Source organism: Oncorhynchus tshawytscha, linkage group LG19 (assembly GCF_018296145.1).
Source record: "Oncorhynchus tshawytscha isolate Ot180627B linkage group LG19, Otsh_v2.0, whole genome shotgun sequence".
In the NCBI taxonomy this organism is placed as follows: Eukaryota; Metazoa; Chordata; class Actinopteri; order Salmoniformes; family Salmonidae; genus Oncorhynchus; species Oncorhynchus tshawytscha.
Window position 1 is genome coordinate 53,513,555 of NC_056447.1, and position 23,344 is coordinate 53,536,898.

At 45.5% G+C, this 23,344-nt stretch overlaps 1 protein-coding gene across 2 annotated transcripts in view; it reads left to right on the plus strand.

Annotated features, from left to right (window-relative positions):
* LOC112236253 (tyrosine-protein kinase CSK-like) overlaps positions 1–20,464 on the plus strand; it is a 39,825-nt gene extending 19,361 nt beyond the window's left edge. The window contains exons 2-12 of one of the 2 annotated variants that reach the window (XM_042301894.1): positions 3,671–3,762; positions 4,178–4,294; positions 4,602–4,714; positions 7,223–7,442; positions 10,498–10,657; positions 10,981–11,080; positions 13,611–13,701; positions 13,812–13,885; positions 14,169–14,364; positions 18,665–18,751; positions 19,284–20,464. In XM_042301894.1, coding sequence (XP_042157828.1) covers positions 3,748–3,762; positions 4,178–4,294; positions 4,602–4,714; positions 7,223–7,442; positions 10,498–10,657; positions 10,981–11,080; positions 13,611–13,701; positions 13,812–13,885; positions 14,169–14,364; positions 18,665–18,751; positions 19,284–19,466 — 1,356 coding nt within the window. In that variant the 5' untranslated portion in view covers positions 3,671–3,747 and the 3' untranslated portion in view covers positions 19,467–20,464. Of the gene's footprint in view, positions 1–3,670; positions 3,763–3,880; positions 4,007–4,177; positions 4,295–4,601; positions 4,715–7,222; positions 7,443–10,497; positions 10,658–10,980; positions 11,081–13,610; positions 13,702–13,811; positions 13,886–14,168; positions 14,365–18,664; positions 18,752–19,283 lie in introns of those variants that run through there. The other variant, XM_042301893.1, reaches the window with a different exon arrangement.
* The last annotated feature ends 2,880 nt before the right edge of the window (positions 20,465–23,344 follow it).

Here is a 23,344-nt window from a genome sequence, read left to right on the forward strand (position 1 = left end):
GTCTGTCTGTCTGTCTGTCTGTCTGTCTGTCTGTCTGTCTGTCTGTCTGTCTGTCTGTCTGTCTGTCTGTCTGTCTGTCTGTCTGTCTGTCTGTCTGTCTGTCTGTCTGTCTGTCTGTCTGTCTGTCTGTCTGTCTGTCTGTCTGTCTGTCTGTCTGTCTGTCTGTCTGTCTGTCTGTCTGTCTGTCTGTCTGTCTGTCTGTCTGTCTGTCTGTCTGTCTGTCTGTCTGTCTGTCTGTCTGTCTGTCTGTCTGTCTGTCTGTCTGTCTGTCTGTCTGTCTGTCTGTCTGTCTGTCTGTCTGTCTGTCTGTCTGTCTATTCAATTCAATTTGCTTTATTGGCATGATGTAACAATGTACATATTACCAAAGCTTACTTTGGATATTTACAATATGAAAATAATGAGAATCAAAATTGTCAACGGGACAACAGTAACAACAATAACCAAGGGTCAAAATAACCACACATTGAACAATAAGCATACAGTAGAGGACATGTGCAGGTTGATTGGTCTGTCAGACACTGTCCCTCAACTTATGGCAGGCAGCAATGTAGTGCTCTGCCAACCCACAGCTCTCTGCGTCCTCCCCCAACCTGCCATAAGTTGGTAGCCTATCCTCATCAGAGAGGTCTTTTGAATTGAAACCTTGAATCAGGGTTTAAAATTTGGGGAAATGACACTAATTGTTTCATTTTTTAAAAACATTTTGTCAGGAAATGCAGCTCCGTCTCAGGTTCTGCTGTTGTGCAGTGGTTGCACAGCCTTGCCTCTACAGGGAGCCAGGTTTTCCTGTGTCTACCCTTCTCAATGGCAAGGCTGTGCTCACTGAGCCTGTACTTTGTCAAGGTTTTGATCAGTAACCATGGTCTAATAGTTAGCCACGGTGTACTGTTGATTTAGGGCCAGATAGCACTGCATTTTGCTTTGTGTTTGTGTTTCCCAATAAGCAATGTAGTTTTGTTTTGACTGTGTTGTAATTTGTTTTATTCTGATTGATTAGATGTTCTGGTCCTGAGGATTCAGTGTGTTTCTCTCGCTCTCTCTCTCTCTTTTTGCTCTCTCTCTCTTTTTGCTCTCTCTCTCTTTTCGCTCTCTCTCTCTTTTCGCTCTCTCGCTCTTTTCGCTCTCTCGCTCTTTTCGCTCTCTCGCTCTTTTCGCTCTCTCTCTCGCTCTCTCTCTCTCGCTCTCTCTCTCTCGCTCTCTCTCTCGCTCTCTCTCTCTCGCTCTCTCTCTCTCGCTCTCTCTCTCTCTCGCTCTCTCTCTCTCTTTTCTCTCTTTTCTCTCTCTCTCTTTTCTCTCTTTCTCTCTCTCTCTGTCTCTCTCTCTAAGCGTGTTTTTTAGTGAACCTACCCTAGTGTAGATTAATCAGTCTTGGCTCTCTGTCGTACAGGAAGTTCACCATTGGCAGTCCTCTCTAGCTGTAATGGGTTCTCTCTGTGATATGTCTCTAGGAGGAAGTGATCTCACGTCGTTACTCAGCAGCCAGGGTTCTGTTCATTAGGGCATGCAACAGAGAACCTTTTATAAAACAGCGGAATAGGGAAAATGTGCATTTCACATTGGAATAGGTCCAAGTAGTCTCTCTCTGTTTTCAGTCGTTTCTTTTCATTTGGTCCCTAATGAACACGGCCCAGGACTCATCCATGGCAACTGACCCTGGCTGGGAAGTGGTTTGTCCCGGGATGATGACATCACTCATGGGCCGTGCATCTCCCCCCCCCGTGTGCATGGAAACAGAATTACTAGAATGGGTTTGTCTGTTCTGTTAATGACATCATCTATGCTTCTACATGCTGCTCTGTTTTGTGTATAAATACTATGTCAATACATCCATATGTCATTTACTGTGGCCAATTATTATTTTTTGTTAGAATAAAATATGCTTTAAAAAACACTTCACTCCCTATGGTTAGTGTCTGCCAACCTAGAAAATGAAGAATGAGAAGAATCCTTTAATGGTCCAACCACTTTTTTTTTTTTTTTTTTTTACCTTTTTTTTTACTAGGCAAGTCAGTTAAGAACAAATTCTTATTTTCAATGACGGCCTAGGAACAGTGGGTTAACTGCCTGTTCAGGGGCAGAACGACAGATTTGTACCTTGTCAGCTCGGGGATTCGAACTTGCAACCTTTCGGTTACTAGTCCAACGCTCTAACCACTAGGCTACCTACCCCCTCTACACTCTAACCACTAGGCTACCCTGCCGCCCCATTCCAATGTTGAGGAGAACTATATTAACCCTACAGTAGATTCACTGGGGCTGAAAGTATCAACTATGTTTTGGTGAGAACAGGAATCCAGATGTCTTCTCCATATGGAATGAAACTATATTTTTAGTTTTTGGTTCATAGTTACTTTTAACTAGCCTGGTTCCAGATCTGTTTGTATTTTCTTGCCAACTATTATGGTCCATGAGTTGTTTATACAGATCTGGGACCAGGCTAGTTTTAAACTGATTAGGAGGAGATTTTCTGTGTTTGAAACCAAGTGGGAATTTGCCACCATAGAGTTGGATAGAGGACTCTAGGTGGATATAAACTGTTATGACATTGAGGGCTTCACCATTAAAAAAAATAGTCAACTGGGTGGGCCTTCCTATGGGTGAATGAGGGTTTCACCATTTTAAAAAAGTCAACTGGGTGGGCTTTCTTATGGGTGAATGAGGGTTTCACCATTTTAAAATAGTCAACTGGGTGGGCCTTCCTATGGGTGAAAGAAGGATCACATGACTCTATCCGGGTCATCAGAAACCAATGAATTATAGTTGAAAGCAAATACTCCATAACTGTGATGTAGATGGCAGTAAATCACCGTGGAGCCCTGGGTGACGCTGCCCGTGCGCTCATAGACACCATAATGGGACATATAAAGATGACATCTGTCTTTCTCTATGTTTACCACATATTCCTGTGAATAATCTATTTGAATGGCCCTCGTACTGGTCATTTACTAGCGAGAATCTCTTTTTCATCTTTAAGCTCAGGCCCAGAGGCTCCGTACGTGTGATGCAATTGCGGTACCTCTAGAGGCTTGCAGAGGCCAAATCAAGCTCCGTATCGCATTGCCGTGTGCCTCCCAAATTCTGTAAAAATGTGGAGGGCTCTGCATTGACATGATTGGGGGGGGGGGGTGTACGTCCTGTATAAACTCACTACTTTTGACAACTTCCTTCACAACAGCTCTGCAGAGCGCAAGAAGAAGTAGGGATGCCTTGACTTCTGCGGAGGCCGCATCACATCTAAATATTGTACGGCCCAATGCAGATTCCAGGAATGACCATAAATCGTCTTCTACATACGCAGCATTAATCTGCAGTTCTGTCTACCATATTAGATTGGGCCGAACTAAAATGTTGCCGACAACTCGGGAGTATGGTTATTATTGATTTGAACCAAAGATCAGCCCCCATCACCACACGGTGACACCGTTGGATCGTAATGGAAACTTGGCAACCCACGGTTGCGAAAGTGAGATGGAAAAAAAAAAAAAAAAAAAGAAGAATTATCAAAAGACCTACTTCTGCTTTCTATAGCCGGCTGTTATTTATACTCCTCCCTGTTCACATGTTTTACTCTCAGATGGGTCTACTGACTGCCCCATTTTGAATGTTGAGTTTAGGTGGTGGTTGTCTACTGTATTGTATGTAACGGTCGCTTCTTGTCTCTCCACAGGTGTGTGTGTGTGAGTGTGCTATGGTAACGTCTGGTGTGTGAGGCCTGCGTCAGGAGACCCCACTGCCTTGTTCAGCATGTCTGAATCCCAGGTGAGACCCGGAGATCACAGACGAAGATGGCTTCATGTTGAATAGAGAAAACACTACACTATATACAACATGTCATTTGATTTTAGTTGTAGCTCAGAACCATCTCACCGGTTTCACCTATTCAGGGAGCTTGATGATCAGTCGACAAGTTGAATCGGGTGTGCTGGCCCCCGGAGTAGTTGAATCGGGTGTGCTGGCCCCCGGAGTAGTTGAATCGGGTGTGCTGGCCCCCGGAGTAGTTGAGGTACATGAAACGTCTGGTGGTCCCCGAGGAGACGTTTCAGATCCCCTTGCACTACACCACCTATTGTCATTGAGCTGGTTTATTGCAAGGGTTGAATAAATAAATAAAATAAATCAATTCCACTTTTGCTTTTTTGTGATAACCTTTTCCTCACTCGCTCCTGTCCCTCAGACCCCATCATGGCCACGGGGCACAGAGTGTATGGCCAAGTACAACTTCAAGGGTACCACGGAGCAGGACTTGCCCTTCAACAAAGGAGATGTCTTAACCATCATTGTTGTCACTAAGGTAACGTACCTAAACTCTCCGTGTTTAGGAAGCAGGTTGTCTTTCACCACAGCTGCCATTGTCTCTGGCAAGCGAGACTAGAAAAACAGACCAAAATGGTTTATCGTTTTAAGGAGAAACGTAGGCTTAATCTTTCACATTTTTGTCGTGTTTCTTGAAATTCTAAAGAAGAAAAAAAAATTTTTTTTTTTTTTTTTTTAAAAAGGAGGCGTAGTACTAAATAATATTTGTTGTCCATCTCACTACGTTATTTACTCAGTCAACCCTGATCTTCTAATCGGAGTAACGGTGACATGTTTTGTCTCAGGACCCCAACTGGTACAAAGCCAAGAACACAGCAGGTCGAGAAGGCACCATCCCAGCTAACTACGTTCAGAAGAGGGAAGGGGTGAAGCAAGGGGGCAAGCTGAGTCTAATGCCGTAAGTACAGTCTCCGTAGCCTGGTTGAACCAGTCTGAGTCTAATGCCGTAAGTACAGTCTCCATAGCCTGGTTAAACCAGTCTGAGTCTAATGCCGTAAGTACAGTCTCCATAGCCTGGTTGAACCAGTCTGAGTCTAATGCCGTAAGTACAGTCTCCATAGCCTGGTTGAACCAGTCTGAGTCAGGGGAAGTACAGTCTCCATAGCCTGGTTAAACCAGTCTGAGTCAGGGGAAGTACAGTCTCCATAGCCTGGTTAAACCAGTCTGAGTCAGGGGAAGTACAGTCTCCATAGCCTGGTTAAACCAGTCTGAGTCAGATGAAGTACAGTCATCACTCCATGTTGTACTGAAATTACTTCCCATGGAAGTAATTCAGTGGCGAGGTGTTGCTGCAGGACTCGTCAGTGGCGAGGTGTTGCTGCAGGACTCGCCAGTGGCGCGGTGTTGCTGCAGGACTCGTCAGTGGCGCGGTGTTGCTGCAGGACTCGTCAGTGGCGCGGTGTTGCTGCAGGACTCGTCAGTGGCGAGGTGTTGCTGCAGGACTCGTCAGTGGCGCGGTGTTGCTGCAGGACTCGTCAGTGGCGAGGTGTTGCTGCAGGACTCGTCAGTGGCGCGGTGTTGCTGCAGGACTCGTCAGTGGCGCGGTGTTGCTGCAGGACTCGCCAGTGGCGCGGTGTTGCTGCAGGACTCGCCAGTGGCGCGGTGTTGCTGCAGGACTCGCTAGTGGCGCGGTGTTGCTGCAGGACTCGCCAGTGGCGCGGTGTTGCTGCAGGACTCGCTAGTGGCGCGGTGTTGCTGCAGGACTCGTCAGTGGCGCGGTGTTGCTGCAGGACTCGTCAGTGGCGAGGTGTTGCTGCAGGACTCGCCAGTGGCGCGGTGTTGCTGCAGGACTCGCCAGTGGCGCGGTGTTGCTGCAGGACTCGCCAGTGGCGCGGTGTTGCTGCAGGACTCGCCAGTGGCGAGGTGTTGCTGCAGGACTCGCCAGTGGCGCGGTGTTGCTGCAGGACTCGTCAGTGGCGAGGTGTTGCTGCAGGACTCGTCAGTGGCGCGGTGTTGCTGCAGGACTCGTCAGTGGCGAGGTGTTGCTGCAGGACTCGTCAGTGGCGCGGTGTTGCTGCAGGACTCGTCAGTGGCGCGGTGTTGCTGCAGGACTCGCCAGTGGCGCGGTGTTGCTGCAGGACTCGCCAGTGGCGCGGTGTTGCTGCAGGACTCGCCAGTGGCGCGGTGTTGCTGCAGGACTCGCCAGTGGCGCGGTGTTGCTGCAGGACTCGCCAGTGGCGCGGTGTTGCTGCAGGACTCGTCAGTGGCGAGGTGTTGCTGCAGGACTCGCCAGTGGCGCGGTGTTGCTGCAGGACTCGCCAGTGGCGCGGTGTTGCTGCAGGACTCGCCAGTGGCGCGGTGTTGCTGCAGGACTCGCCAGTGGCGCGGTGTTGCTGCAGGACTCGCCAGTGGCGCGGTGTTGCTGCAGGACTCGTCAGTGGCGCGGTGTTGCTGCAGGACTCGTCAGTGGCGAGGTGTTGCTGCAGGACTCGCCAGTGGCGCGGTGTTGCTGCAGGACTGGTCAATTAAAGAAGAAACACATTCAATGTAAAGTGAAGTCAAACTATGAAACATTTACGACTTTCAGTTGTAGTTCACCGCTCTGTGACTGATACTCAGGTTGAACGGTTTCTGTTTTTCTGTGTATCAGTGTTTCAGTATGTTTCTGTGTTTCAGTATGTTTCTGTGTATCAGTGTGTTTCTGTGTATCAGTATGTTTCTGTGTATCAGTGTGTTTCTGTGTATTAGTATGTATCAGTATGTTTCTGTGTATCAGTATGTTTCTGTGTATCAGTGTGTTTCTGTGTATCAGTGTGTTTCTGTGTATCAGTATGTTTCTGTGTATCAGTATGTTTCTGTGTATCAGTATGTTTCTGTGTATCAGTATGTATCAGTATGTTTCTGTGTATCAGTATGTTTCTGTGTATCAGTGTGTTTCTGTGTATCAGTGTGTTTCTGTGTATCAGTATGTTTCTGTGTATCAGTGTGTTTCTGTGTATCAGTGTGTTTCTGTGTATCAGTATGTTTCTGTGTATCAGTATGTATCAGTATGTTTCTGTGTATTAGTATGTATCAGTATGTATCAGTATGTTTCTGTGTATCGGTATGTTTCTGTGTATCGGTATGTTTCTGTGTGATTGAACAGTGCAGATAGGCTGGTTGTCGTGGCAGTGTGTTATGTGAATCTAAACCCCAGTTGGGCCGGGCGGGGCTGAGTCCTGCCTCTGTCTACTCAGCCCTGTAGTTGTAGTGTACTGTCTGTTTCCAGCACCGTTTTGTGCTGTGTGTGTGTCTGTCTGTCTGTCTGTCTGCAAGGTTTCCTGTTGGTTCCTTTCAATCTCCCACATTTAGCCACATACTTCAGTTCTGAGAAGTGTGTGTGTGTGTGAGACTCTTTGTTGTAAAAAGAAAAGCACTTTGTGACAACTGTTGACAACAATGTTGACCCCCCCGCCCCCATTTCCAGATGGTTCCATGGTAAGATCACCAGGGAGCAGGCAGAGAGTCTCCTGATCCCCCCAGAGACGGGCCTGTTCCTGGTCAGAGAGAGCACCAACTACCCCGGAGACTACACTCTGTGTGTCAGCTGTGACGGCAAGGTGGAGCACTACCGTATCGTCTACAAGGAGGGTCAGCTCAGCATCGACGAGGACGAGTTCTTCGAGAACCTCATGCAGCTGGTGGAGGTACAGGGGAAGATATATATATATATATATATATATATATATATATATATATATATATATATATATATATATATATATATATATATATATATATATATATATATATATATATATATATATATATATATATATAAGCCACCCAATCGCTCCCTACCCCTAAACCTGACCCCTTGGCCCTTTACCATTTTGACTGTAGTAGATCTGAATATTCTAGATGGGTTTAAACAGTGTATTTGTGGAGATTCCACCATATTGCGTCCACCTTACAGGTCTGTAAACATCAAAGGGCCAAGGGAAAAATGTAGGGAAGGAATTGGGACCGGCTTCTGAAGCAAGCTAGTACCAATGAGCTTTCCACTTGGTCAAAAAAGCTGTCTATTATTTTGCAAGCAGTGTGTGAGCACTTGAGCACCGTTGTTGACTATACAGACATGGTTTTGCTGTTAGTGAGGTGTTCTGGCCTCTGAAACGGTTTGTTAGCGGTAGGTTCTAGATCATTTCCCCTGAAGACACCTGATCCGGCATTCACTTTCAAAACCCCCTCTCTGTTCCTTCCTTCTAAACCCCCTTCCTTCCTTCTAAACCCCCTTCCTTCCTTCTAAACCCCCTTCCTTCCTTCTAAACCCCCTTCCTTCCTTCTAAACCCCCTTCCTTCCTTCTAAACCCCCTTCCTTCCTTCTAAACCCCCTTCCTTCCTTCTAAACCCCCTTCCTTCCTTCTAAACCCCTTCCTTCCTTCTAAACCCCTTCCTTCCTTCTAAACCCCTTCCTTCCTTCCTTCTAAACCCCCCTTCCTTCCTTCTAAACCCCCTCTCTGTTCCTTCCTTCTAAACCCCCTCTGTTCCTTCCTTCTAAACCCCCTTACTTCCTTCTAAACCCCCTTCCTTCCTTCTAAACCCCCTTCCTTCCTTCTAAACCCCCTTCCTTCCTTCTAAACCCCTTCCTTCCTTCTAAACCCCCTTCCTTCCTTCTAAACCCCCTTCCTTCCTTCTAAACCCCCTTCCTTCCTTCTAAACCCCCTTCCTTCTTCTAAACCCCTTCCTTACTTCTAAACCCCTTCCTTCCTTCTAAACCCCTTCCTTCCTTCTAAACCCCCTTCCTTCCTTCTAAACCCCCTTCCTTCCTTCTAAACCCCCTCTTGTTCCTTCCTTCTAAACCCCCTTCCTTCCTTCTAAACCACCCTTCCTTCCTTCTAAACCACCCTTCCTTCCTTCTAAACCACCCTTCCTTCCTTCTACACCACCCTTCCTTCCTTCTACACCACCCTTCCTTCCTTCTACACCACCCTTCCTTCCTTCACCACCCTTCCTTCCTTCTACACCACCCTTCCTTCCTTCTACACCACCCTTCCTTCCTTCTACACCACCCTTCCTTCCTTCTACACCACCCTTCCTTCCTTCTACACCACCCTTCCTTCCTTCTACACCACCCTTCCTTCCTTCTAAACCACCCTTCCTTCCTTCTAAACCACCCTTCCTTCCTTCTAAACCACCCTTCCTTCCTTCTAAACCACCCTTCCTTCCTTCTAAACCACCCTCTCTCTTCCTTCCTTCTATACCCCCTTCCTTCCTTCTAAACCACCCTTCCTTCCTTCTAAACCACCCTTCCTTCCTTTTTAAACCCCCTCTCTGTTCCTTCCTTCTAAACCACCCTCTCTGTTCCTTCCTTCTAAACCCCCTCTGTTCCTTCCTTCTAAACCCCCTCTCTGTTCCTTCCTTCTAAACCCCCTCTGTTCCTTCCTTCTAAACCCCCTCTCTGTTCCTTCCTTCTAAACCCCCTCTCTGTTCCTTCCTTCTAAACCCCCTCTCTGTTCCTTCCTTCTAAACCACCCTCTCTGTTCCTTCCTTCTAAACCACCCTCTCTGTTCCTTGCATTTAAACCCCCTCTCTGTTCCTTCCTTCTAAACCCCCTTCCTTCCTTTTAAACCACCCTCTGTTCCTTCCTTCTAAACCACCCTTCCTTCCTTCTAAACCACCCTTCCTTCCTTCTAAACCACCCTTCCTTCCTTCTAAACCACCCTCTCTGTTCCTTCCTTCTAAACCACCCTCTCTGTTCCTTCCTTCTAAACCACCCTCTCTCTTCCTTCCTTCTAAACCCCCTCTCTCTTCCTTCCTTCTATACCCCTTCCTTCCTTCTAAACCACCCTTCCTTCCTTCTAAACCACCCTCTCTGTTCCTTCCTTCTAAACCACCCTTCCTTCCTTCTAAACCACCCTCTCTGTTCCTTCCTTCTAAACCACCCTTCCTTCCTTTTTAAACCCCCTCTCTGTTCCTTCCTTCTAAACCACCCTCTCTGTTCCTTCCTTCTAAACCCCCTCTGTTCCTTCCTTCTAAACCCCCTCTCTGTTCCTTCCTTCTAAACCACCCTCTCTGTTCCTTCCTTCTAAACCACCCTCTCTGTTCCTTCCTTCTAAACCACCCTCTCTGTTCCTTCCTTCTAAACCACCCTCTCTGTTCCTTGCATTTAAACCCCCTCTCTGTTCCTTCCTTCTAAACCCCCTTCCTTCCTTTTAAACCACCCTCTGTTCCTTCCTTCTAAACCCCCTTCCTTCCTTCTAAACCACCCTCTCTCTTCCTTCCTTCCTTCCTTCCTTCCTTCCTTCCTTCCTTCCTTCCTTCCTTCCTTCCTTCCTTCCAAACCACCCTCTCTCTCTTCCTTCCTTCCTTCTAAACCACCCTCTCTCTCTTCCTTCACTGTACATGTACTTTAGGTCCACAACTCAGTCCATGTGGATGACATGCGTGTATATATATTTTTAAAAACTTAAACCCAACCAATGCTCTGCTGTTTTTAACAATGCTGCCCTCTGTTGGTTACTGCTAGGTCCTGATGAATAAATCCTAAGGTTCCTACCAGGGTTGGGATCAACTCTATCTTTACTTCCTGAATTGACCCCAAACCTGGTTAAAATCTAACGCATGAACCATCACCAGTAATCACAACCTTTAACCCTTCCTGGGTCATGTTATTGACCTACGCCTTCTCTCTCTCTCTCTCTCTCTCTCTCTCTCTCTCTCTCTCTCTCGCTCTGGCTCTCGCTCTCTCTTTGTCCTCAGCACTATACCAAAGACGCAGATGGTCTCTGCACCAAACTAATCAAGCCGAAGCTGGAGGAGGGAACTGTGGCAGCCCAGGATGAGTTCTCTAGGAGTGGCTGGGCTCTGAACAGGAAGGAGCTTAACATTCAGCAGTCCATAGGCAAGGGAGAGTTTGGAGGCAAGTATGTGTGTGCCTGTCCATGTATGTCTGCGGTTGTATGGGGATGTTAGGCCTTCGGGGGGGGCTCAGTCACTCCTCTGCGTCACACCCTGTTCTGGGATGTCAGTTCACTGGACCCAATATCTGTTCTGTTGGAGTGTGTGTGAAAAATGGTCTTAAATGGATGCTCTCATTCTCACTTACGCAGACGCAGGATGGGTGTTTAAATCGTTTACAGAGTGTGTGCCACTCATTGGCCACCCATGACTATTGAGCCAAGGTATTTCCAGGATGTGGAAGGGTTAAACACCCATCCTGAGTCTGTGTCTCTCTCTCTTCAGATGTGAAGGTGGGAGACTACAGAGGGACCAAAGTAGCTGTGAAGTGTATCAAGCATGATGCCACGGCACAGGCCTTCATCGCAGAGGCCTCAGTTATGACGTAAGTTTCAGAGCTTTCAGAGAGGACCACAACTCTGGTCAGTTTCAGAGTGAACCACAACTCTGGTCAGGTTCAGAGCTTTGGGGGAGGACCACAACTCTGGTCAGTTTCAGAGAGGACCACAACTCTGATCAGGTTCAGAGCTTTGGGGGAGGACCACAACTCTGGTCAGTTTCAGAGAGGACCACAACTCTGGTCAGTTTCAGAGAGGACCACAACTCTGGTCAGTTTCAGAGAGGACCACAACTCTGGTCAGTTTCAGAGAGGACCACAACTCTGGTCAGTTTCAGAGAGGACCACAACTCTGATCAGGTTCAGAGCTTTGGGGAGAGGACCACAACTCTGGTCAGTTTCAGAGAGGACCACAACTCTGGTCAGTTTCAGAGAGGACCACAACTCTGGTCAGTTTCAGAGAGGACCACAACTCTGGTCAGTTTCAGAGAGGACCACAACTCTGGTCAGTTTCAGAGAGGACCACAACTCTGGTTAGTTTCAGAGAGGACCACAACTCTGGTTAGTTTCAGAGCTTTGAGAGAGGACCACAACTCTGGTCAGTTTGAGAGAGGACCACAACTCTGGTCAGTTTCAGAGAGGACCACAACTCTGGTCAGTTTCAGAGAGGACCACACCTCTGGTCAGTTTCAGAGAGGACCACAACTCTGGTCAGTTTCAGAGAGGACCACAACTCTGGTCAGTTTCAGAGAGGGCCACAACTCTGGTCAGTTTCAGAGAGGGCCACAACTCTGGTCAGTTTCAGAGAGGGCCACAACTCTGGTCAGTTTCAGAGAGGACCACAACTCTGGTCAGTTTCAGAGAGGACCACAACTCTGGTTAGTTTCAGAGCTTTGAGAGAGGACCACAACTCTGGTCAGTTTCAGAGAGGACCACAACTCTGGTCAGTTTCAGAGAGGACCACAACTCTGGTCAGTTTCAGAGAGGACCACAACTCTGGTTAGTTTCAGAGCTTTGAGAGAGGACCACAACTCTGGTCAGTTTCAGAGAGGACCACAACTCTGGTTAGTTTCAGAGCTTTGAGAGAGGACCACAACTCTGGTCAGTTTCAGAGAGGACCACAACTCTGGTCAGTTTCAGAGAGGACCACAACTCTGGTCAGTTTCAGAGAGGACCACAACTCTGGTCAGTTTCAGAGAGGACCACAACTCTGGTCAGTTTCAGAGAGGACCACAACTCTGGTCAGTTTCAGAGAGGACCACAACTCTGGTCAGTTTCAGAGAGGACCACAACTCTGGTCAGTTTCAGAGAGGACCACAACTCTGGTCAGTTTCAGAGAGGACCACAACTCTGGTCAGTTTCAGAGAGGACCACAACTCTGGTCAGTTTCAGAGAGGACCACAACTCTGGTCAGTTTCAGAGAGGACCACAACTCTGGTCAGTTTCAGGGAGGACCACAACTCTGGTCAGTTTCAGGGAGGACCACAACTCTGGTCAGTTTCAGGGAGGACCACAACTCTGGTCAGTTTCAGAGAGGACCACAACTCTGGTCAGTTTCAGAGAGGACCACAACTCTGGTCAGTTTCAGAGAGGACCACAACTCTGGTCAGTTTCAGAGAGGACCACAACTCTGGTCAGTTTCAGAGCTTTGAGAGAGGACCACAACTCTGGTTAGTTTCAGAGAGGACCACAACTCTGGTTAGTTTCAGAGCTTTGAGAGAGGACCACAACTCTGGTTAGTTTCAGAGAGGACCACAACTCTGGTCAGTTTCAGGGAGGACCACAACTCTGGTCAGTTTCAGGGAGGACCACAACTCTGGTCAGTTTCAGAGAGGACCACAACTCTGGTCAGTTTCAGAGCTTTGAGAGAGGACCACAACTCTGGTTAGTTTCAGAGAGGACCACAACTCTGGTCAGTTTCAGGGAGGACCACAACTCTGGTCAGTTTCAGGGAGGACCACAACTCTGGTCAGTTTCAGAGAGGACCACAACTCTGGTCAGTTTCAGAGAGGACCACAACTCTGGTCAGTTTCAGAGAGGACCACAACTCTGGTCAGTTTCAGAGAGGACCACAACTCTGGTCAGTTTCAGAGAGGACCACAACTCTGGTCAGTTTCAGAGAGGACCACAACTCTGGTCAGTTTCAGAGAGGACCACAACTCTGGTCAGTTTCAGAGAGGACCACAACTCTGGTCAGTTTCAGAGCTTTGAGAGAGGACCACAACTCTGGTTAGTTTCAGAGAGGACCACAACTCTGGTTAGTTTCAGAGCTTTGAGAGAGGACCACAACTCTGGTTAGTTTCAGAGAGGACCACAACTCTGGTTAGTTTCAGAGCTTTGAGAGAGGACCACAACTCTGGTTAGTTTCAGAGAGGACCACAACTCTGGTTAGTTTCAGAGCTTTGAGAGAGGACCACAACTCTGGTCAAGTGTTTAACATCCTTATTGTTTTCTTAGATCAGTGTTCGTTTGATCTGTGAGGTTTTGGTTAAAACGTGTTGGTTTACTGTGCAGCTATTTTAAACAGCTTTTCTATAATGTGGAACTCTTGCTAATGTGTGTTGGTCCTCTTCTGCAGGCAGCTGAGACACAATAACCTGGTTCAGTTGATAGGTGTCATCGTTGAGGAGACGGGAAGCCTGTTTATTGTCAGCGAGTACATGGCCAAGGTAGGAAGGCTCTTTATGATTCAGTTACGTTAAAAGGAGTTCATAAATAAATCAATATATATTTATAGAAATAAAGAACCAGATAGCACTGAAGACTTCTCTTTTTATAGGGCAGTCTAGTGGACTACCTGCGCTCCAGAGGCCGGACAGTGATCTTCGGGGATTGTCTACTCAAGTTCTCACTGTGAGTATGATAATGATTGATCTGTACATCTTCAATAATATTACCAGAAGTCTGTTGACAGTGGCTTAGAGCAGCCAGTTGGAATTGTAACATCGTCAATTTTGTTTAGCATTGTCAGACTCTTTACATGCCGACCCATCCCCCCCATTGTGACTTGCGTGTGAGGAGATGGAGTATCTCGATGCCAACAACTTGAACAGAGACCTCACTGCCAATGTAAACTGTACATTAAATAATTAAACTAAATGTTGCCTGTGTCCCTCCTCCTCCTCCTCCTCCGTAGTGATGTGTGTGAGGCCATGGAGTATCTGGAGGCCAATAACTTTGTCCACAGAGACCTGGCGGCACGAAACGTTCTGGTGTCTGACGAAAACATCGCTAAGGTCAGCGACTTTGGCCTGACCAAAGAGGCCTCATCCAATCAGGACACGGCCAAACTGCCCATCAAGTGGACCTCACCAGAGGCTCTGAGGGAAAAGGTAAGCTAGAACGTGCTAGAGCTAGCTTGAAATGTTCTCAATGTCGCTATCGAATTTGATCGTTTTCCATAGCTCAACTGGTTTGTATTTTGTCAAGGAGGGCGGTCACGTTTTAGCGAGGCAGAGGGCCCCGAGTTTGAGCCGTGGTATGGAAAGTTTACCCTGGGTTGTGTTCAGAAAGGGAGGAATCTGTAGGTCGTGGCCTGGCAGTGCGCTCTGTTTCCCCAATAGATGGTGCTGTGGCCTGGCGGTGCTCTCTGTGTTTCCAATAGATGGTGCTGTGGCCTGGCGGCACGCTCTGTATTTCCAATAGATGGTGCTGTGGCCTGGCGGCACGCTCTGTATTTCCAATAGATGGTGCTGTGGCCTGGCGGTGCTCTCTGTGTTTCCAATAGATGGTGCTGTGGCCTGGCGGCGCGCTCTGTATTTCCAATAGATGGTGCTGTGGCCTGGCGGTGCTCTCTGTGTTTCCAATAGATGGTGCTGTGGCCTGGCGGTGCTCTCTGTATTTCCAATAGATGGTGCTGTGGCCTGGCAGTGTGCTCTGTGTTTCCAATAGATGGTGCTGTGGCCTGGCGGCGCGCTCTGTATTTCCAATAGATGGTGCTGTGGCCTGGCGGTGCTCTCTGTGTTTCCAATAGATGGTGCTGTGGCCTGGCGGCGCGCTCTGTATTTCCAATAGATGGTGCTGTGGCCTGGCGGTGCTGTCTGTATTTCCAATAGATGGTGCTGTGGCCTGGCAGTGTGCTCTGTGTTTCCAATAGATGGTGCTGTGGCCTGGCGGCGCGCTCTGTATTTCCAATAGATGGTGCTGTGGCCTGGCGGCGCGCTCTGTATTTCCAATAGATGGTGTGTGGCCTGGCGGCGCTCTCTGTATTTCCAATAGATGGTGCTGTGGCCTGGCGGTGCTCTCTGTATTTCCAATAGATGGTGCTGTGGCCTGGCGGTGCTCTCTGTATTTCCAATAGATGGTGCTGTGGCCTGGCGGCGCGCTCTGTATTTCCAATAGATGGTGCTGTGGCCTGGCGGTGCTCTCTGTATTTCCAATAGATGGTGCTGTGGCCTGGCGGCGCTCTCTGTATTTCCAATAGATGGTGCTGTGGCCTGGCGGTGCTCTCTGTATTTCCAATAGATGGTGCTGTGGCCTGGCGGTGCTCTCTGTGTTTCCAATAGATGGTGCTGTGGCCTGGCGGTGTTCTCTGTGTTTCCAATAGATGGTGCTGTGGCACCATGACAGCAAAATACCTGTTTGACTAATATTGGACATAATATGCCAAGAAAGTGTTGCCGTTTAACCTCTCTGGGATATTCGGGATGGTAGCGTCTCACCTCGCCAACAGCCAGTGAAAGTGCAGGGGGCCAAATTCAAAACAAACAGAAATCTCATAATTTAAAATTCCTCAAGCATACAAGTATTTTACACCATTTTAAAGATAAACTTCTCGTTAATCCATCCACAGTGTCTGATTTCAAAAAGCCATTACGGCGAAAGCAAACCAAACGATTATGTTAGGTCAGAGCCAAGTCACAGAAAAACACAGCCATTTTTCCAGCCAAAGAGAGGAGTCAGAAAAAGCAGAAAGAGAGCTAAATTAATCACTAACCTTTGATCTTCATCAGATGACACTCATAGGACTTCATGTTACACAATACATGTATGTTTTGTTCGATAAAGTTCATATTTATATTTTTTTAAAATCTGAGTTTACATTGGTGCGTTATGTTCAGTAGTTCCAAAACATCCGGTGATTTTGCAGAGAGCCACATCAATTTGCAGAAATACTCATCATAAACGTTGATGAATACACGTGTTTTATGCATGAAACTTGAGAAACTTCTCCTTAAGGAATATAATCTCAATTGTCATTTTTCAAGCAAGCATGCTAATAACTACGCTAGCAATCTGTCCTCTCAGGAAAAGGCAAGGAAGGCCTCAACTTGCCACATTTTAAAAGCCAACAAAATACGTTTGCTAAAACGGTGTTCTACTCAAGACTTCGTAACTAAGGCGAGATACATAGTGGCAGATAAAATCGCAAAGCAAACCTTTTGCTGAAAGGGAGTTTGCTGAAAGAGTGTATGGTCGCGACAGTACAAAGTAGAATTTTTGTCCTGAGAGTAAAAAAAACAATTGGAGACCATTAGTTTATCACGCAGAACATCACCATGCGTGTGGGAGTCATAGGGGAGAAGATAATCTCCCGAAGTTGAAGGGAAAAAAAAAACAGATGGCGTCGATCATTTTTCTACCGGAGGAGACTACTGACATCAGAGACACCGCTCAACTTGACATTTTTGTCATGAATGAAAATGAGAACTTTGAAATAACGGAGGAACTTATTACGATGGAATCAATGATGGGAACAAACGGAGGCTCTGACTGCTTGGGAAAATTAATCTACCTTGGAGCCAATTGACAAACGTATCAACAAATCTAACCGGTAAAACCTACTAAAAAGATGACGAGACAGAGTAAAAGAAAGCCCTAACTCGAAATGAATATTTATTCACTGTATTATTCATCAGGAAGCCCTGTGTAAAAGTGTGTTAAAGCTGTAAAAGTTGTAAACTTTATACAGGCAAGGGGGTTCATTCAAATGCTCAATGACAAAGGCAGAGCACCAGGACTTGTTGAACCATTAAAATGTGCGCTGGCTAAGCCTGAGGAAAGTATTTCCACGTGTGTGTGTGGGAACTGAGAGGGGAGAGCGCTTTACCAAACGTATCAAGGAACATACCTGGCAACTTTTCCCGAGTTGAAAGACAAACTGGCTGGGCAACTTTGCTTTCGGTGTGGACATATTGGGCCATCTGAACGATGTAAATGTTAAACTGCTGGGAAATTGTGTTTTTGTGCATTGGGACTGTATTCCAACGTGAAAGAAAGCATTCAAGGCCAAACGTACGATGTTCAAGGCCAAACTTATGATTGTTCTCCAGGCAAATGAGCAGCAGGTCTTTTTCTCATGTTTCGACACAGAACACGCCCACATCAGGACATAGTTGCATGCAGAGTTTTCCCACCTCTTCTCAGACTTCACCAAGATCGAAACTGAGATGGAGCTTGTATCATGCCCCCCTGTCTGTCGACAGTGAGAAAGCACCACCACACACAGACACACACAATTGTAGCTCATCGACATCTAATGTGACACAGTGTTTTAAAAGGAGAAGTCCAAAACGGAAACAATAGACCACCAGTTCTACGGCTCACTGAATGTAAACAAAGTTCCCAAACATTAAAAAAGCCCAAATGGTGCTTGTTTTATTCAGGTCCAGATATGTGTGTGAAAAAAACATTCTCATTCATGAATTACAACAAATCCCATCACAGGTCAAATTTAATAAATGACCACTTGTCAGCTGTTTATGAGAATCTCAATATCAAAGATGACCACAGACTTTTTTCATTCCCTTGCCAAGATAGGTGACCCAGACCCATTGTTCACATTTTAAGACTCATATAACCGTGACTGAGGTAGGCAAGGATGATGCTTTTCCATGGTGATGGTGATGCAGTGAGATTTATCCAGCAATGCACCTGGATACAGGTAATAACTAATCAGTCAGATTTGGGCTGAGGTGATTGGATAACTGTAAATATGGCTCACAAATGGAGATGAGAATTGTTCCTTAATAGGCTTTCAGAAACGGACTGTTCCAAAGGAAACGGATGTTTCACTCAAATTTTAGAATCTTTTATTATTTTTTTTACACATCTGCTTTTTACATTTTGCATGTCTCCAGTCATATAATATATATATCTTTTTAAGTTTGCACTTTACAAGGGTAGAGATGCAGGATCTGTGTATGTGTTTGACTGTGTCTGTGATGATATAAATTATATCAATTTTGTGTTCACAACAAAACAAGGGGTATGTATATGGTATAAGGGCAGAAATGTTCTGCAGGCATATGCACACCTACAGTTCACTAGTTGTTGCTGTGTCGATGTGAAAATGAATAAAGGCTTCACATGTTTTGTCACACGTATAATATGTGGCCCTTGAGCCAAAAGGTTTGCCCAACCCCTGCTCTTGGAACTTGTTTTGATTGGAGGAGATTGGATAGGTGTAAAGCAATATGGTTGCAATTCCATCTAGCCTATCAGAGGGCAAAATGGAGCTCCCACCATATTGCTTACACTTATCTAATCCTCTGAGATCTACAGGGAGTGTAGGGGTTAGAGGTCGACTTGAGATTTTAGAATATATCGATAGTATTGTACTGCTGATTGGCACCATTTTAATGATGTACTGTATGTGTTACACATGAGCTGAAATGCTGTCTTGATCAACAGAAATTCTCCACCAAGTCAGATGTGTGGAGCTATGGGATCTTGCTGTGGGAGATCTACTCCTTTGGCCGAGTGCCTTACCCCAGAATTGTAAGTATATTTTTTGCCTGGACAGATTGGCAGGTGTGTGACAGCTTATAGAGTTTACATGAATCTAAGCAGTTAATAGTTTTGATGTAGTAAATCTGAAATGTGTCCATTCTGATCCTCTATAAATGACTCCTGTGTCCACTCTGATCCTCTATAAATGACTCCCGTGTCCACTCTGATCCTCTATAAATGACTTCCGTGTCCACTCTGATCCTCTATAAATGACTCCCGTGTCCACTCTGATCCTCTATAAATGACTCCCGTGTCCACTCTGATCCTCTATAAATGACTCCCGTGTCCACTCTGATCCTCTATAAATGACTCCCGTGTCCACTCCCTCTATAAATGACTTCCACTCTGATCCTTTTGACTCCCGTGTCCATTATCCTTTAAATGACTTTCCACTCTGATCCTCTATAAATGACTCCCGTGTCCACTCTGATCCTCTATAAATGACTCCCGTGTCCACTCCCCTCTTCACCTTTTTATTATTTTCTGATTTCCTCATCCCGACCTTCTCCTCCTCCCTCAGCCTCTGAAGGAGGTGGTACCACGCGTAGAGAAGGGCTACAAGATGGACGCCCCGGACGGCTGTCCTGAGGTGGTGTATGAAGTCATGAAGCAGTGCTGGACCCTGGACCCCCTGGTGCGACCCCGCTTCAGAGTCCTCCGGGAGAAACTGCATCATATCCTAGCCAAGGAGCTCTACCTTTGAGAGGATAGGAATAGGAGGAAGGGGAGAGAGGACAAGGGCGGCTCTCCTTTCATTGAGGAAGAGGGGAAGGTAGAGAAATGATGATGAGAGAGAGAGAGAGAGGACAGACAAGGATTGCTCTTCTTTTGTGATGGGACCTGCCTTTATCGAGACCTCAGTCAGAGATCTTCCTTCCTCCCTTTATTGTTCTCCATAAATGAAAGAATCCCACCCGATTGTGTTAAAAGTTCACTGCTTTTCTGACTTGATGTTTTATCATTTCTCATTCTGTTGAAATGTTTTTGCCACTTGTTGGCACCCCCCACCTCAGGGTTGCCTGTACTACAGTACAGTGGTGGGTGTGTCTGGCTGACTACAGTGTGTACCCAGTGTCAAACAAACCAATCCTGCCCTGTCGTGAGGTACTATACTCCTTTCACACTCTCGCACCGTGCTGGCTCAAATATGTTTTTTTTTTTTTTTTTACATTAGATGTATAACCAGGCCAGTGCAGTAGGTAGAGCTTGGCTCAGTAGTGTGAATCCACCCAGAGCCAGGTATTACTCTTCCCATGTCCCTGCGCTCTACCCATACGGGTTAAGAGGGTATTAATCTGTGCCAAAGTGCCTCCAGAATGAACGCAGGACTATCCCCACAGAGACACGTCATGCCTCTACACGCTTGCCTTTTTCTTTCTTTCTAATTTTCATTCCACATCCTTCTCTCTTATGGACAAGTGTTCATCTCACATTTACCAAACTGGAAAGCAGGACAAATCCTCCAGGAAAAAAGTATTTGATGACCTGTAACATGACAAAGAGCATGGGTACCAGAGGGAAAATACATTATGGAGAAGAAAAAAATAATAATTTTGTAACAGATAAATTTAAGGGTCTTGGAATATTCAGAGTAAAATAAATAAAGTTGAGAACTCAAAGGAACTGTGCATGTGGGATGAAAAGCCCTGATTCTAATGTTATTTTTTACTTTGCTGAGATGATTAAATCATTCCACTTAAATGTTTTGAGACTTGTCTTATTTTGTTCTTTGGTGATGTGCGTTTGTGAATATAGTTGTGGAACTATTATTTCGCTTCCGGTGGAATGGGGGACTTGTTTCACGGTTGCAACGTAGTGGTGCAACAGGGAAATGAGCACTGAAAACAAAAAGCAAGCATCTGCGCTGAAAAAGTATTCGCGCAGGTTCAAAGATCCTTGAGTACATTTATTTCCCAGTAAAATTTGCATTGGATGAAGCTGATGTATTCTATTGACAGCTGCCGACAGTGCTAAGTAACCAAGTCTACAATATATCTTGTTTTTGACCTGGCTGAAGACAAAGTTATTTTTGAGAAGTGAAAATAAATAGCCAGCCAGTTCGAGAAGCCGAGACATTTCACTCCCAACAGCTAGCTTGTTAACCTTTATCTACTCCGGAGTTCCCATCTCAATGGCTTCTCAACCTTCGAGAAACGAATATCTATTTAACAGAGAATGACTGCGATCCGAAAAGGACACTGGACGAGTACGAAGATTTGACAGATTGTTTCTCTGAGTCCATGATGCATTGATTTGAACATCTATAGTACATGATAATCGGACAGGAAATAATACTGTTCACCTTACTGTGTATAAAAACACTTTTGTCTGGTCCCCGCAGAGCTTCACAGTCATCCATTATTTAGGAGATACAGAAGATCAATATTATTATGGTAAAGAAGGAGATATTGGTTGTCTGTCACTGTAACTATCAAATGTTTATGTCAAACGGTTGTGTTATAGTTCAGTCTTCTGTGGTGTATATAAAGGTGTTTTTCGTAAATTCAATCTGGAATGCAGAGTGTGCCTAGATTGTCCATTTGTAAATTGAGTGTCGCTCTCAGGGCGTTCATAAATTCAGAGCTGGACGCTTTGACCTCACAACGGCACCCCGGACAACTTAACTGGCAAACATAGGCTCGTTTACTAGCTTTTTCCAGACACAAATGAGAGAACCTCTCTGACCATTTTACTCGCCCTAGCAGAGCTGGTTAAGCTGTTTTCATGTTATCCAGAGCGTTTGTAACTGCTGCTGGCAACAATTTTTAATTACGCTTTTTTTTTTTGCCGAAGTTTACTGAAACCGGCCTCATCAGCTATTCTGCGCTCTGGCAGACTAGAGTGCTCTGAAATCCGAGTAGATAGCCAGAGTGAATTTACCAACGCACTCAAAATGTAATTACATTTCAAATCTGACATGATACAGGTGTCTTTTTTTAAACCCATAACCATGTGTGTAAGGTGTATACTTTGATTTCTAAGTATATTTATTTATGACTACCAAGAAGCACTGTGACCCTGATTTAGCCCACTGGACTCAGCGTTGAATACATGGATTTAACCTGCCCTGTTTTAGGTTACCAAAGATGCCATCAGGGAGTTTGCAGCTGATGGAGTGAAGATTTTTTTTTAGATTGGACATCTTGACTAGAGGTGGACCGATTTAATTAGGGCCGATTTGGCAGATAAAAAAGAAATGTTTACACCTTTTAACTAGGCAAGTCAGTTAAGAACAAATTCTTATTTTCAATGACGGTCAGGGACAAAACGAAAGATTTTTACCTCGTCAGCTCGGGAATTAAATCTTGCAACCTTCCAGTTAACTAGTCCAACGCTCTAACCACCTGCCTCTCATTGCACTCCACGAGGTGCAGTAAGAAGCCAAGGTAAGTTGCTAGCTAGCATTAAACTTACCTTATAAAAAAGCTATCGATAAATCATAAATCACACATGGTTGATGACATTGCTAGTTTCTCTAGTGTGTCCTGCTTTGCATATAATCGATGCGGTGCGCATTCGCGAAAAAGGACTGTCGTTGCTCCAACGTGTACCTAACCATCAATGTCTTTCTTAAAATCAATACACAAGTATATATTTTTAAACTTGCATATTTAGTTAATATTGCCCGCTAACATGAATGTATTGTAACTCGGGAAAATGTGTCACTTCTCTTGCAACAGAGTCAGGGTATGTGCAGCAGTTTGGGCCGCCTGGCTTGTTGTGAACTGTGTGAAGACCATTTCTTCATAACAAAGACAGCCAACTTCGCCAAATGGGTGATGATTTAACAAAAGCGCATTTGCGAAAAAGTCACAATCGTTGCACAACTATACCTAACCATAAACATCAATGCCTTTCTTAAAATCAATACACGGAAGTATTTATTTTTAAACCTGCATATTTAGCTAAAATAAATCCAGGTTAGCAGGCAATATTAACCAGGTGAAATTGTGTCACTACTCTTGCGGTCATTGCACGCAGAGTCAGTGTATATGCAACAGTTTGGGCTGCCTAATTTGCCAGAATTTTACATAATTATGACATAACATTGATGGTTGTACAATGTAATAGGAATATTTAGATTTAGGGATGCCACCCGTTAGATAAAATACAGAACGGTTCCGTATTTCACTGAAAGAATAAACGTTTTGTTTTCGAAATGACAGTTTCCGGATTCGACCATATTAATGACCAAAAGGCTCGTATTTCTGTGTGTTATGTTATAATTAAGTCTATGATTTTATATTTAATAGAGCAGTCTGACTGAGCGATGGTAGGCAGCAGCGTTTTGCCAGCAGCTCTTCGACTTCAAGCCTATCAACTCTTGAGATTAGACTGGTGTAATTTATTTTCCACCATAATTTGCAAATAAATTCATTAAAAATCCTACAATGTGATTTTCTGGATTTTTTTTCTCTGTCATAGTTGAAGTGTACCTATGATGAAAATGACAGGCCTCTCTCATCTTTAAGTGGGAGAACTTGCACAATTGGTGGCTGCCCCACTGTATATATACACACTGCTCAAAAAAAATAAAGGGAATACTAAAATAACACATCCTAGATCTGAATGAATGAAATA